The sequence below is a fragment of the Abramis brama genome (genome assembly GCF_963993115.1).
Source record: "Abramis brama genome assembly, chromosome: 16".
NCBI lineage: Eukaryota > Metazoa > Chordata > Actinopteri > Cypriniformes > Leuciscidae > Abramis > Abramis brama.
Window position 1 is genome coordinate 10623665 of NC_139978.1, and position 16157 is coordinate 10639821.

The following is a 16157-nucleotide window of genomic DNA, read 5'->3' on the forward strand; positions in this document are numbered from 1 at the left end:
TATACAATGAGTTGTTTTTTCACTTTCAAAAACTGTAAATTTAACGGTATGTTACAGTAAAATTACATTAAATGTACCGTTAGATCTATCACAGTTATTTACCGTAAATTGTACGGAAACTTTCTGTTAACCAATTAACAGTTTTTCACTGTAGCATTTTTACAGTCTTTTACCATTAAAATTACGATCATTTTTTACAGTGTAGGTTACTACAAATGATGGCTATGAATAAAATATAATAGTAAACAGTATAGCTGACAGAGTGTTTATATCAGAATGTTTATTTTTAAACCACAACCTTCTTGGGGCTTCTTTTACTGGTATTTTTAACGATATCTTTTGCATTTCTCATCCAAACAACGCCAAACTTGGCACTGCACTTACTCGTGCCCGTAGCGAGACACCTGTCAAGTTTGAAATCCATCGGACTAACGGTTCGAGAGATATGCGAATAACAGACACACAGACAGACAGACATACAGACAGAAAGACATTCCTGTAATTTATAGATAGACTAGTGCAAAATCAGTTTTTGTCTGTGTTTTTAGTAATTGTTGGTTTGGTGTGTTTGAGTGCTCATTGTTACAATTACACAGCAAAAGTTCAGTGACATTTTTATTTGTACATGGTAGAAAGCACACAGTGAACTCAGAGAAAACGCTATGCTTGAGGAAACAGTTTGTGAATAGGCAAAAATGATGCCCGTGAAAGAGACTGTGAACACATTGAATAGGATATGTTTAGTTGGTGAATAGCATAGGCTACTATTACACAGTAGCGATAACGTTTAGCGCACCAGAATGAAATATAATATTCAGAAGTAAACAGCATAGCTGATTTACAGATTCAGTTTACATCCACAAATGAATAAGCGCGTCGATTCAGGGAGCAGTGCAAAGTGCCCGTGCAAAATCAGTTTTTGTGAGCTGATCGCCGTCAAAAAAGTTCAGGAGATATTTCTTGGCAACCGCTGATTTCAACAGTTTCAATATGATAAAAAATAACTTTTATATTGATTCAATGGATTAATTGCATTTTGAAAAAAAAAGTGTCATGAATTTATTGCATTTTTGGGGAAAAATAATCAGTTTTTATAATAAATCTTTGAAAATCAAAATCTGGATTTGAATTTTTTTTGTTATTATAACCTAAAGATGCTATGTGAAAGTTTGAAACAGAAAATAGTCGTTTTCATCTTGCCACTTTCTTGGTAAAGAAAACACATTTTTACTCAAATTAATCAAAATGGATTTATCACGTTCTGGAACCAAACTATAATATTCAGAAGTAAACAGTGTAGCTGACAGAGTGTTTATGTCAGAATGTTTATTTTTAAACCACAGCCTTCTTGGGGCTTCTTTGACCGATACAACCCTCTAATGTCAGAATGTTTATTTTTAAACCACAACCTTCTAAAAATGATATATTTAACAATATCTTTTGCATTTCTCATCCAAACAACGTCAAACTGCACTGCACTTACTCATTAACTAAGCATTATCTATCAATGACTTCATCATGTGTGTGGCCCCTCAACTAAAGTGTTGACTACGTCCTTTGAAACACTGATGAACAATGTGATATTAATGGTGGCATAACTGTGAACAAAGAAAACATCATGATCATGCGTAATAAATCATAATTCATGATGATGTACTCCTCTTAGTTAATGTTTTAATTAAGGTGTTGTTCATCTATGAAGTCATGAATGAAAAACGTTGAACTTGTGTTAGTTCCTGATGATTCATGAGATATTAATGCATGAATGAATGCATAATTCATGCATGAATTTATACATGAATTCATGATAATTCATGTACCCTTACCGTAAAGTGTTTCAAAAAAAAAACTAAAAAAAATACTTTGAATAAGATTTCAGACCCATTTCTCTGAAACTTAAAATCTGCTCAAGAGCATTCCCATTTCTCTGGAACATCTTTGAGATGTTTCTACACTTTAAATGGATTTAAATGGATTCTTTATTGGAAGAGGTTTTAGAACAACCTGGACTCTTCCTAGGACTGGCCGCCCAGCCAAACTGAGCAAGGGAGAAGGGCCTTATAAAGAGAAGGTGACCAAGAACCTGATCTCAGAGATCATATGTGGAGATGAGAAAAACTTACGGAAGGACAAGGATCAGATCACTGCAGCACTTCACCGATCTGGACTTTATAGCAGATTGTTTAGATGGAAGCCTCACCTCAGTGTAGACATGAGGAACTTGGAGTTTTCAAAAAAACGAGACAGGGATAGTTGCAGGTCGTAATGGGCATGCTGAAAGGTATACAGTGCTAGAAGAGTAACTAACCCCTAACCCTACGCCACACCCTAACAGGCAGCTTTTACAACCAACTGTAAAGGCCTTTCAGCACACCCACTACCTTTCGACAAGCTCATTCCTCCGATCTGCAGAGACCCACACTTGAAACAAGCTTTTAAAAGACATAGTTGGTCGGTCTGATTAACCTCAATTCCAAGCATCATGTCTGGAGGATACCTAAGACCACTCAGCACCTGCACAATACCATCTGTATTGTGAAGCAAGGTGGTGGTAGCATCATGGTGTGGTTGTGTTTTTCAGGGGCAGGGACTTGGGGACTAGTCAGGCAAGAATGAATATGAGCAAATTAACAAAGCAAAATACAGATTTATTTAATGAAAATCTGGTTCAAAGTGCCCAGGACCTTAGACTGGGTCGAAAGCTTACCTTCCAACAGGGCAATGACCCTAAGCACACAGCCAAGACAATGAAAAGTGACTTAGGGACAACTTTGTTGTAACAGATGTGCAAATATGTTCCATCATACCCCAAAATATTTAAGTCTGTAATCATCACCAAAGGTGCCAAAGTAAGTACAGAGTCTTGAGGGTCTGAATACTGTATTTGTAAATACTGTAATGTAATTGTTTATTTTATTTATTTATTTTATTTATTTTATAAATGTACATTTATCACAAATCTGTTTGTTTTTTGTGTTTTTCTTTTTCTTTTTTGCTTTTATGGGGTATAAAAAAAGTAAAGCTTTTTTAGCATATAAGGCTGCAACAACAAAATGTGAAAAAAATAAAGGGGTCTGTATACTCTCGCATGGCACTGTATATGAATGCACCAACTAATAAACAGAATTATTTACTAATAGGTTTTGCTAAAGTATTGTAAGGGACATTTTTGAGTGATGATTCAAATTAATCTTTGAATTGAGTTTGAATTGAGTTTCTGATGCAACTTTATTTTATTTATATTTTCTGAACGAAGCTATGTCCATGAAACCTTCTCACTCATATTCACACAGATAGCAATGGGGAGTTGATTGAGTTTGACAATGTTGTCAAATATCATGGAGGAAGGGCTTATGCTTGTTTTTACCTTGATTTTCACAGTAAAAAAAAAAATCTGTTGTGGCGTCTGTGACTAGTTGGTGTCTCTTAAGTGTGCAAACTAGAAGAGTATTGGCAATGAGCATGCATTGCAATCTCCAAGGTTCTTGACAAGAGTAAGCTTTATTGTGGATCAGACTTTACTCCGATAGTCAAAATTCTGGTTATGTGAGGCTGCTTCCTCCTCTTCTGTCTTTCTTTCTCATTCTCTTTCTCTTATTTCTTTGACAGGGGTCAGCTGCATCAGCAGTGCTGTGAGGAGTGGACTCTGGTCAGTGAAGAGACTCAAGCTAAGATGGCCCGCATGGCAGCAGCTGCAGCATGGGGACTGGGTGAGGGGGGGAATGAGACATTTCACCTAATTCTAATTAAAAAACATCGTGTTTCGCATTGTACTAAAATTAGGTTGAAGTTCAGGAATTTGTGAATTCGTGTGTCTGATACAAGTTTATCTGGCGGCTTCAACTTCAACTGGCAGTTTTATCCAATTTTCACTAGTTTTGATAAAACACTGCTAGCAAGCCCCTATTTAATTTCCACTTATTTCTCAAAAGGCAGCACTATAATTACATTAACACAATGATGCATAATTAAAATTACACTTCTATAGGACAGAGATGCATACTGCTCACCGTTAGGGTGAAGTTTACTGTTATACATTTTGAGCAAAATTGGTTATTTACATAATTCATGCAGTTTCATAGTTTTTGTAGTGTAGAGTGTTTGTTTGGGGTGCGATAAGGGGTTAGTGCACGAACGTAAAACACATTCTTGATGTCAGACGGCAACAGCAGCCAATTGCAAATCTGACAATACTATATACACATAGCAACATTAAGCTAGATGTTAACTACAGTTGGTTACATGAAGCAATAAGGCAACTTCCTAATATAAGTAAGTGCTTTGAAGACCATTCAAATTAGAATATTTGTTATTACAGAAATATCATACAATCATGTAATGTTCATGTTTTATACTCCATTTAATATTAACATTGTGTTTTAAAATCCCCAAAAGAAAATTGTAAATAAGTTTTATAATTGTAATTCACTAAATATTTATTTAAATTTCAAGACCTAATGTATGTGTCTTTGTCTCTGCTTACCTGTAATAATAAAAAAGCTACATTTCACAACTCATATTTCAAGGAGGTGAGTTCATATGAAATACTTAAAATTAACAACAGCCACAAAAAAGTGGATTTTCATTTTCATGTACTTTCTAAGAAGATATGTTTTAATGAAGCAACAAGATTCTATTCTGACTTTTGACCTGAGAACACACAACTCAGTTCAAATGCTGTCATTATTCATCAGTCAATCAGTATCAGTTTAGAATAAATATAAATTAGCATTTACTGTGGTTTCATCATTCTCATTTTCTCCTTGAAATCATTTGGATATAATATTGAGTATTCTTCTGCTTTTAAAATCTCCACATTGCTGGGAAACTTTATCTTGAATATGAGTCTCAGATATTGCATACAAATATTTGTTTATATTATTAATTTATTATTTTGTAGAAGATGTAATAGTTATATAATAATATAATTAGCTTCTTTGTGTGTTTGTCAGGCCACTGGGACAGTATGGAAGAGTATACCTGTATGATCCCACGAGACACCCATGATGGAGCCTTTTACAGGGCAGTGCTTGCTCTACATCAGGATCTCTTCTCATTGGCTCAACAGGTACCACATAATGAACAACTAATGAGAATTATTAAATGAGCTGGATTTAAACTCTAACTTACCTCTAACTTAATTTTTCATCATCTAAAAATGTCCAACTCACTGTACATAGAAGAAACAACCAGGAGGGAGATGAGGGGAAAAGTTGTTCAGTCAAAACGAGGAGCACAAAAGTTGGCGTGGTGCATTGTTTCTGTTATGTAATATTGGTCAAAGGCTACCATCAGTCTGCACATAAAATTACTTGGCTAATGTTTGGACCCTGTGGTGATTTGATGTTCCTTTTTCCGAAATGAGTGTGTGTGTGTGTGTGTGTGTGTGTGTGTGTGTGTGTGTGTGTGGGGGGGAGAGAGAGAGAGAGAGATGAGATCATACACATGGAGAACATCACAGACACACTCATGTACTCTTTGTGTTCATCAATCCTGTAATCCCACCTGCTCTATTACTCATGAGGACATTGTGACAAAGGTTATTTTAATGAAACACAGTTCCAGCATGACTCGAGTTTAATGCTGGAAAGGAAAGTAGCCATTCACAGGATGAGATCCAGATTACACTGTGCTTCTGGTCAGAGCAGGTCATTTTGGTTAGTAGAGCTGCATGATATATTGAAATGATCGAAATATCACCAATGTGCATATCTCAATACGCATATCACAAGGTCTTTTTCGATAACACAATAATTTTAATACTTCAAAAAGTTGTTTATGGTGATAGATAGCAGAAAAAACGTGTGAGCATGCACAAAAGATCAAAGCCTGCACACACTGTGTTGGCGAATATGAAATGTTTGTGTACCTGCGGCAGCATCTTCTTAAAAATTCTAACACATTGTTTCTAGTCAAGTCACCTTTATTTATATAGTGCTTTATACTATACAGATTGTTTCAAAGCAGATTTTCATTAATAAACACAGAAAGTAATGATCAATGATGCAAACTGAATTTATTGTGCTGTATTATGCTGTAAAGCAGCTCTAAAAAAAAAATAAGACAGTAGTGTCATTGTTCAGTAGTCTGAAGTCAGTTCAGTGTTGATTCAGTTGTTCAATGGCTGCGTAAAGTTTCATCTAAGTAATGGTAACATTTTCTTGTCTATAAAGATGAAGTCAATCCTGGAATAGATCTGATGAACTGATGAAAAAAAAAAAAGAATATTGCCGTGGTGTTGGCTTTTTATATTTCCATGCGTCAAACATACCACAAGTTTGCAGAAACTCATTGACACATCAAGCTGATTTACTAAGTGCCCTGGAAGTGTACTTCGGTCCAGTACTGGGTGGAGTATACAATTAAAATCATCTCCTAAAATAAGTTGGCGACTTTCAACATCTGGAAAGTGCAAAGCGGTCACTGAAAATATTTACATTGTCCCAGTTAGGTGCGTATATTTTGGCCAGCAACACTGGTTGGTTGAACAGTTTCCCTTAGACAATAACATAACAGCCCTACAAATCGGTAATCACCTTTGAATCTTCAAATGGCACATATCTGTGAATTAATAAGGCTGTATCTCGACTTTTCCCTGTAAATTTTGAATTAAAAAAAATGTAGTGTCTCACACAAAGTGCATAGCCTGCTTTGGATCTTTAAAGCTTCGCCTCACTCCATCTTTCGCAGTGATTCTCAGCTCAGCAGGGTAGAACAGGCCGTAGTGTACACCCTCACAGCGTCTGAGTAGACCTCGTACCTCATTGAAGACTACTCATTGTCTCAAGTCATAACCTTTGGGTGTAGTCATGCTGAAGGTGTATTTTGTCTCCATCCGATATGACAATCTTCCTCCTTGTGTGGTTTTCTTGAGTAATTACTCCCTCTCCTGAAAATAGTGACACTTCACTATATTTGCCCTTGCTGGTTGATCATCTCCTGGTCTTGATCTCAAAGTCCTGTGTGCCCGGTCCAGCTGGAATGACTCCTCAAGCAGCTCAGATATGAAATCGGGAATATACTTTCCCTCCTCCCGTCTCTCCTTCACTCCCTTTATGCGTAAATTGCAGCATTGAGATTTCAGTTAATAGACAATGAGCAGAGCTTAGACAGGCATGGATAAGAACACACAAAGCCCCCTGGGTGCTGTAGCAAAAGAGAAAGGTTTTATAGAACTTCATAGTGGCCTATGGTGCCACAACTTTTTTTACTTAAAGGAGAACTCCGGTCAATTTTAACATTGAGCTCATTTTTTTGTAAATTTGGAGTGCTGTCAATAGTTGGCTGTGCACATTGGCTCACATTGGCTGTGCACGTGTAATGACACATCAAGGATGTTAAGAGGCTAAAAGCAGGTTTAAAACTTGCCCCATTGAAGTCAACAGGGTGCAAATTTTAAAAAGAGGATAACACGTGTAGGCAACACCGATTTTTGTCGTTGTTCTCTGTATTGACAGCACTCCAAATTTACAAAAAAATTAGCTCAATTTTAAAATTGACCGGAGTTCTCCTTTAACAAGAATAATTTGTGTGTGTTTTTTTTTTACTAATCTCTAATACAAAGAGTATGTTTTTAAATATCTAAATATTCCACATTAAAAGCATAAATACACCAGATATGAGGTCAAAGCAAACAGAAACAACAACAACTTTTGCACAAAATTTACTTTAAATAGTTTTATTATTAAAAGGTCTTCTTTCTGGCCCAAGAAGAGAAGAATCATCAGCCCTGACTAGGGCTAAAATTCAGCCCATCCAGCCCACGCGTTCCTCCATAAATAAGAAAAAATAAGAAACAAATAATAATAGATAGTTTTGAATATACTGTTTATTAGAACTGCACATATCTACACTGAAGAAAACGTCATAGCTTCATCCTTAATTCATTGGATCCAAGCTCATAAATTCTCCTTTAGTTGCCCTAATGAAAAGTTAACATAGCTCTTGCATAGCATCAGAGTTTAACTGTAAAATCATGACACAGGAAAAAAAAAAAACAGTTTAATAACAACAACAATAATAAAATGAATAATAAACTGGTATAATGAAAAACATCTTAAACGCATTAAGCTATAAAAACAACCTCTATAAAAGTGGCGTATATTGCCCAATATTTAATATAAAGCTAATAATAGGATCATTAATAATAAATGCCATAATGTCATATTTATACAGTGTTAAGTACTGCATGGTATATTCTGATGTTGTGTGGACTGAAAAGCTTGTAATTACCATTATGTAGAGTTTTAGGTTCTAGGTTCATCTAATGTTCACATGTCATGTTGTGTTTGTGTCGAATTAAAATGGGTGAAGCAGCTTGTGCTGATTATCACAGAAGTGTCAGGCAAGTTTTCTTATTGTATGTCATACTTGTTTGCTTTGTCAGTGTATAATGTTATAATGTTGTGTGTTCATGTGATCGATTTCAGTGCATCGACAAGGCCAGAGATCTACTGGATGCTGAGCTCACTGCCATGGCTGGAGAGAGTTACAGTAGAGCATATGGGGTAAGAACATATACCTCAGTCTTAATTCAATAGATTTTTTTAAGCTTAAGTCAAATGATCATTCAAAAAATATTTTCTTTTTAATCGCACATAAACTGCTTTGATAAGAATGTTGTTCAGGATGTGAGGTAAAGTCGAGACCATTTCAGGAAAGACTATTACATTGTAAGACTATTACATTATTTCAGCTTAATGAACACACACACCCCATCTCACATTAGGTGAGATAATGGAACTTAATTTCTAATCTGTGATTTTTTTTTATTTTTCCTTATCTCTCTCTCTCTCTCTCTCTCTCTCTCTCTCTCTCTCTCTCTCTCTCTCTCTCTCTCTCTCTCTCTCTCCCTCCCCTATAGGCCATGGTGTCATGTCAGATGCTGTCTGAGTTAGAGGAGGTGATCCAGTATAAACTGGTTCCTGAAAGGAGGGACATCATCAGGGAAACATGGTGGGAGAGGTTGCAGGTAACAGCAGTGTTATTCCCTCCATCCTTGTCAAGTCAAGTCACCTTTATTTATAGCGCTTTACACAATACAGATTGTTTCAAACAATGCAGCTTTACAGTGATAACAGGAAAATGATTCAATGATGCAAACTAGGGATGCACCGATACCACTTTTTCCAGAAAGAGTCCGATATTGTTTCTTTTATTTTTAATGCTTGCCGATACCGAGTACCGATACCTGTATTTTCATTGCATTTTAAATTTTTACAAATATTGGACAGAGAAACCAAAAGAATTTCCATACTGTTACACATATCCATACACATATACACATATTCAACATACTGTTACATGCACGTTTTCTTTTCAATTGTTTATGTTCCCTTAAGACATAACCAACTATGTTTCACAAGAATACTTACCTATACAGGCACATCATTTTGTGTGAATTTGTCCGTTCACGTGCAAGACATGAAAAATAACTAAATTTAATAGGCTATTCGAATAGCCTATTAAATTTAGTTATTTTTCATGTCTTGCACGTGAACGGACAAATTCACACACAATTTTTTTTAAGGAATAATCACACTTTTTCTTCTGTGTTGTAATTTTAACAGTATAAAGCTCATGTTTTTTGACAAAAAAGTTTAATTTCATATAAAAGATCAATTAAATTTATGTTTTATGTTTAAGTACTAGAAAATTCACAACACAATTTGTGACAAAAACAAAACATTTCATAGAAATAAAAAATATATATTACTACAATGGTTGTTTTTATTAATATTCAAGCATCACAGACAATGGAAGACAGCGACCAAGGCAGCTCTGGCATAATGTCAATAACACTTCTACAAATTACTATCATGTAACAATTCATGTTTTTACTTTAATTCACATTTAATTCATGTGTGCTAAGTGAACGATCAGCAAACAAGAGCATGCAATAGAAGTGCACTCTCTCTCTACTGTCAGTTAACGTTAGTAATATGCTCCTCATTTTACTTTCTTTGTTATTGCCATATCCGACCGAACTACAAACTTTCCAGCGATGTCTGTGAAAAAAGGGAAGTGCAGCGATCGACAAGCTCGCGCGTCTGTACCGCTACATGCCCACTCCGTGTGTATTGCTTATCAGCTTGTGCACAGCAGCTAATGGGCATAAATATTTAATTTGTTTAACATTCTATTAATTTGATACATTAACTTCATAGACATCTTTCTCTGATATATCCATTCTGTTCTCTGTTTGCTCTGTTGTCGGTGTTTCTTTGTCACAAGCACTGCACTGTACACGCTATGTGGTTGTTGGTATCAGAGCATTTTAATGAGTACGAGTACATGAGCGCAGTATCGGGCCTGATACCAATACTGGCTATACTTTGGCTGACTTTCGGCTGTATAGCAGCTCTAAAAGAAAACAGTGTCATTGTTCAGCTGAAGTCAGTTCAGTGTTGATTCAGTTCTGTTGCAAAGATCATCAATTGTTAAATTAGTTTATTTCATCTATAAAGCAGTTCTGCAGAAAATAGTGATGTCATAGTCCAGCTCAGTTCAGTTCTCATCCAATAGTATCGGTGTCTGCTATTAGCAAGGTAAAGAGGTATTTGGGGTTCTAAAATCAAAAATTTAGGAGAATTACAGGCACAGAACACTGTGATCAGTTGTATTAGTAGGGTTTAATGTACAATAAGCTTTTCATCAATATTGGCTAGAGCTGCACGATCTCAATCTTGATTCAAACACCCACACAATCTTATTCCTAAATGACAACTTATTAACCTTATTAAACCTTTAACAACATCACAGTGGATCATTCAGATCTGCGTTGGCATTGCCACTGACCCATAGAAAGTAGTTGTCATGTATAGTACAGCTTCAAAAACAGTCTTTTCAACAACAGTAAACAGTTATTTCTGTTACAAATCTCAGAAGTGCTGGGATAAAAGTTGATAGTTCGGATAAAAAACACTGATGTCAACGGTAGCGATCAAAATAGAGCAAATCACCTTTTGAAAGAAACTTGATGCTTTAAATTACGATTACATTGATTGCATCAATTGCATTGTTACGCCACTTGGTGTTGACAAGTGTTAAAAATTGTTATTTGTAATTTAATCATTTTTTCAAGAGATTTATTCATTTATTCGTCCAGTAATAAAACAAGTGAAGTATTCATGAGTGAGTCATTGAGAATCATTCATTCAAGTTTTTTTTTTTTTTTTTTTTTTTATAAATAATTCAGTCAAATCATTTAAACACTTTTAAATAGACTGCACCAATTAACATTTTGTCAGAACCTCTAGTAAATTACATGTATTTGTTTTGTTTAGTTGTCTGTCATGGGAGAATCGCGATCTCTATCAGAATCGTGCAGCTCTAATCTCAGCTTTCAGCTTTACCAAACCCTAAATGTCATTTGTAGAAGCAGCTTATTCTGGCCAAAGACTGCCCACTTTATAACCTCAACACTAACCCATACAAAAAGGCTTCATCTCTCTGTCAACAAATTGTCTTAAATTTAAAGGCAAACACACCATTTTTAGAGCTGTCAGCTGCTCTTTACCAATTTCTCATCATTTAATCAAAAGTCTAAACTAACCCATTCAAGTTTCAGTGTAGTTTATAAATGTAAGTGCTAAAAATGTGATTTATTTTATTTTTTTCAGGGTTGCCAGCGTATTGTGGAGGACTGGCAGAGGATCTTGATGGTGCGCTCCCTGGTCATTAGTCCACATGAGGACATGAGGACGTGGTTGAAGTATGCTAGTCTCTGTGGAAAAAGTGGAAGACTAGTAAGAACAACAGTGTCACATCCAATCACAAGCTTAGAACTGAACTCATTATGTAACACATAAAACGTCATTGCTCAAAGCTCAAATTCACAAAAGAAAAAACTCAGTTGTGGAAGTTTTAAATGTCTTCCAAAATGTGGCACAGTGTTTAGAACCTAGAGCTAAAATGAAACCTGTACACAAAACTGATGTTTGTATTGTATATGTGTATGGCTACATTTGTCATGTCTCATGTTTAAATAAATACTGACTATCCTGAGCTTTGATGTGAAAGTTTGCCAACAAGGAAATATTATAAATTTACAGTAATATGCCCCTATAAACCATGGTTTACAGTTATTTTAGAATAGCTAAGGGGCTTCGTGAATCAGTTGGTTGCTACATAGACCTTGCAAGGTTTCATAAGGTAAACAGCAACAAAAATTACAAGGGGGCTTGAACTTCCACTTCACTTAGTTTGCGGATGTTTGCCATCTTATTGTTAACGTTACACCAGTTTAGAGACATAAGCATACAGTTTGCTTTTTCATTTATTTTTATTTTTTTCGTCATCTGAACCCCCTTTGTCATGAAGTGTACCCCCCATGATATTTTAAAGTCCCTGTAAAGGCAATTCTAAAAAAAAAAAAAATCTAAACACATTATAAATATTAGAAATGTATTGCTAAAACATATTACAAAGACTGTGAACTGTGAAGTACTGAATTGTGGAGTTAGACCGTTAAACAGTTTTTCACCATTGCTGTGTTCCGGATTTTTTGGGCGGGGCTAAAACGGGGGCTCGATGATGCACTGGAGCCCCTGAGCTCCTGGATACGCCCCTACTTGATGACGCACTGGAGCCCCTGACGCTGCCCCTCCCCAAACATATAGCACATTCATTCACATCAGTTTGCCGATCGCGAGTTACTGTCAGTACTATTAGTTACTACAGCCTACAGTTTGCTAGCTAGCTATGCCTTCGTCACGGAAATGCGTACTACCTGGATGCGATCACGTACAAAACAGATCGGTGTCCTTATTTAAATTTCCGAAAAACGATCATATCAAGAAGAGGTGGATTCATTTTGTGAAGAGCCACCTTGATGTATGGAGGGCATTTTCTGCCAAATTTAAATAAATAAATTAAATGATTAAAATGAAAATTAAAACCAGATTAACGATTTCATTACAGAAAACAGTACGCAAAGTATGTGACAAAATTGAGAATGAAATTAAATGATTTCATTTTCACAGCATTATCCCTGTCAAATTGAAAAATAAAATGCAATTGGTGATTTCACATTTCATTTTCACTACAGTCTCGAGGCAAGACTGCCAATATTAAAATGAAAAGCCAAACGTGAAAAAGAAAGTACAAATACAGTTTTTACAATGCTCTTTAGTAATGCTCACGCAATAATAGTGACACAATTCAAATACAAATGTAAATTTTCACAGTTTTCATTTTCGTTTTCATTTTCAAAGACAACCTGCATGCAAATTCTATGTTAATGAGTGGGTGTGGCTTATTCTAGTAACGGCGCTAGAGGGACGCCTTCTGTAAAGCGAAGTCGTCGACGTCCCGTGTGCATGAGTTGAATGTGTGAAACGAAATTATTTAAATAATATAGTAATCGAGACGACGAGATATGGCGAAATCTGTTAGTGAGCTTTTGCGGGAAGCTGCCGCAGCATTAGAACATGGAAACAACCAGCCTGACCATGTTAGTTATGATGTTAGACTCAGACTAGACCATAATCGACGATGAGGTTCATTCATGTATTAGGCTGTTTTGGAAATTCAACTATTTGGGTGTACAAAGGTCTTAGTAACACAATTTCTAGAACAATTATAGCCAGACATTAATACCCACTAGCTTTAACCGAGAACCTCGGACAATGTTTCATATTCGCGTCGTGCCTAACAACGCCCTTCAGCCGTGACTTATTCAGATACAGCACTAGCCTGTATCTGTCCGCTGTTTAACTGTTAGGCTATGTGTCTTTTGGTTATTTTAAGTTTGTGTACAAAAATAATCACAATGCTGATTTTCATTTCCAGTAACAACTTCTGGATGAGACCGAGAAAGCGAGTGTACCTGCATTTACAGTAGGCTAGATATTTCCTTCAGGTCAGTCCTATATTCATAATAAAAAATCCGTTTGAATACCCGGTGTGATATCTTGTACTTTTAACAGTTAATAGGGGTTGTCCGTGCCTATAGTCATGTCAGTTGCGTCTTTCTTCTCCGTGATCACAAGTTTGAGTCATTTCAAAAGTCTTCTCTACTGACTGACTGACTCACTCATTAAGACAGTCTTTGTCTCCATCTAATCGAGAAATAATGTAACTTCTTCTGTTGCAAATGGCAGGGACTATTTTTTTTTCTCCAGCGGAAGGAATTGGCTTTTAGTGATTCATTTTACTTCATGAAAGTTGCATATATACATATGTTTCGGGATTAATATTTGTATTGCGTGGTAACCATTTTATAAAAGCAATAAGGTAGGCTACTCTAGGCTAGTGCTGTATCTGAATAAGTCACGGCTGAAGGGCGTTGTTAGGCACGACGCGAATGAAACATTGGCCGAGGTTCTCGGTTAAAGCCAGTGGGTATTAATGTCTGGCTATAATTGTTGTAGAAATTGTGTTACTAAGACTTCTGTACACCCAAATAGTTGAATTTCCAAAACAGCCTAATACATGAATGAACCTCATCGTCGATTATGGTCTAGCCTGAGTCTAACATCATAACTAACATGGTCAGGCTGGTTGTTTCCATGTTCTAATGCTGCGGCAGCTTCCCGCAAAAGCTCACTAACAGACTTCGCCATATCTCGTCGTCTCGATTACAATATAATCACATTTAAATAATTTTGTTTCACACATTAAACTCATGCGGGACGTCGATGACTTAGCTTTACAGAAGGCGTGTCTCAGCGCCGTTACTAGAATAAGCCACACCCACTCATTAACATAGAATTTGCATGCAGGTTGTCTTTGAAAATGAAAACGAAAATGAAAACTGTTAAATAAAAGAGGAATTAAAATGAAAACGAAAATTTACATTTGTATTTGAATTGTGTCACTATTATTGCGTGAGCGTTACTAAAGAGCATTGTAAAAACTGCATTTGTAGTTTCTTTTTCACGTTTGGCTTTTCATTTTAATGAAATCTTGCCTCGAGACTGTAGTGAAAATGAAATGTGAAATCACCAATTGCATTTTATTTTTCAATTTGACAGGGATAATGCTGTGAAAATGAAATCATTTAATTTCATTCTCAATTTTGTCACATATTTTGCGTACTGTTTTCTGTAATGAAATCGTTAATCTGGTTTTAATTTTCATTTTAATCATTTAATTTATTTATTTAAATTTGGCAGAAAATGCCCTCCATAGATGGACAGCTGAGGATCACCGCCAAAACCCGCCTCTGTAGTGATCATTTTACACGGGATAGTTTTATAAACTTTCGTCGGAGACAACTGGGATTCACTAATAATCCGCTGTTACTGGTGAATGGGGCCGAACCGATTATCTCCCGCCTCTGCCTTCATCCTCCCGTCGCGCCGACAGCTGGTGCCATCGTCGGCAGTGCGTGCCCACCAATGAGTGTAAGTTGCCGTGTGTGCTTATGTTATAATTATAGTAGGTAGTCCGGTTTCACAAAGCTATTTTAGACCGGTCTGTAGTGTTAGACAAGTCTAAAATTTGCTCAAAGACTAGTCTAATGCAAGTTAGACTGTTTCACAAAAATAAAGACTGACTTAATTTAGACCAAAAAAAATAGACACCTTACCCCCAGGCTAACTTAGGTCTAAGACTCTGTTACCTTGGCAACCAGCAGTAACAATCAGTTACAAACTGCCAAAAGAAAAGGGAAAATGGCTCATAATTTAAACATTTCTTCCAGTTATTACATTCCCAAGTAAAATGTCCTTGTAACTGTTAGGGCCGTTACATAGTCAACGCGAGCAACGATCAACACGCGAGCAACGATCGACGCGCTCCCTTTCATAGTCTGAGCAGTGGACGCAAGCGTCACGGCACGGGCGATGCGTGAAATGCAATACACCGCTCACGCAACTGGGGGTAGTAGAGTCATAGTGGAGTCATAGCTCTGAACGCCCGTCTATTTCGCTTCAAACGCTCGCTTTATACGCGCGTCCTATTCGCCTTGGACGCGCGAATGGATTCAAAATGTTCAAGCGTCGAACTAGACGCGATAGACGCGAATTTGACGCTCTATTCGCGTTTGGTGTGAATGCTGCAATGTTTGGTGTGAATGTCAAGATTGCAATGCTGAAGTGTGTTTGTGTGTGTGTGTGTGTGTGTGTGTGTCAGAGAGAGAGAGAGGCACGGGCGCGATCGAACAGTGGAAACATAAAAACATACGCCGTCATTTATACTCCTCCAACAAACAC

General features: G+C 36.5%; 1 protein-coding gene across 1 annotated transcript in view; it reads left to right on the plus strand.

The window, feature by feature from the left end:
• mtor (mechanistic target of rapamycin kinase) overlaps window positions 1-16157 on the plus strand; it is a 224863-nt gene that overhangs the window by 116820 nt on the left and 91886 nt on the right. The window contains exons 31-35 of the mRNA XM_084138801.1: window positions 3610-3710; window positions 4953-5068; window positions 8430-8507; window positions 8864-8971; window positions 11622-11747. Coding sequence (XP_083994927.1) covers window positions 3610-3710; window positions 4953-5068; window positions 8430-8507; window positions 8864-8971; window positions 11622-11747 — 529 coding nt within the window. The remainder of the gene's footprint in view (window positions 1-3609; window positions 3711-4952; window positions 5069-8429; window positions 8508-8863; window positions 8972-11621; window positions 11748-16157) is intronic.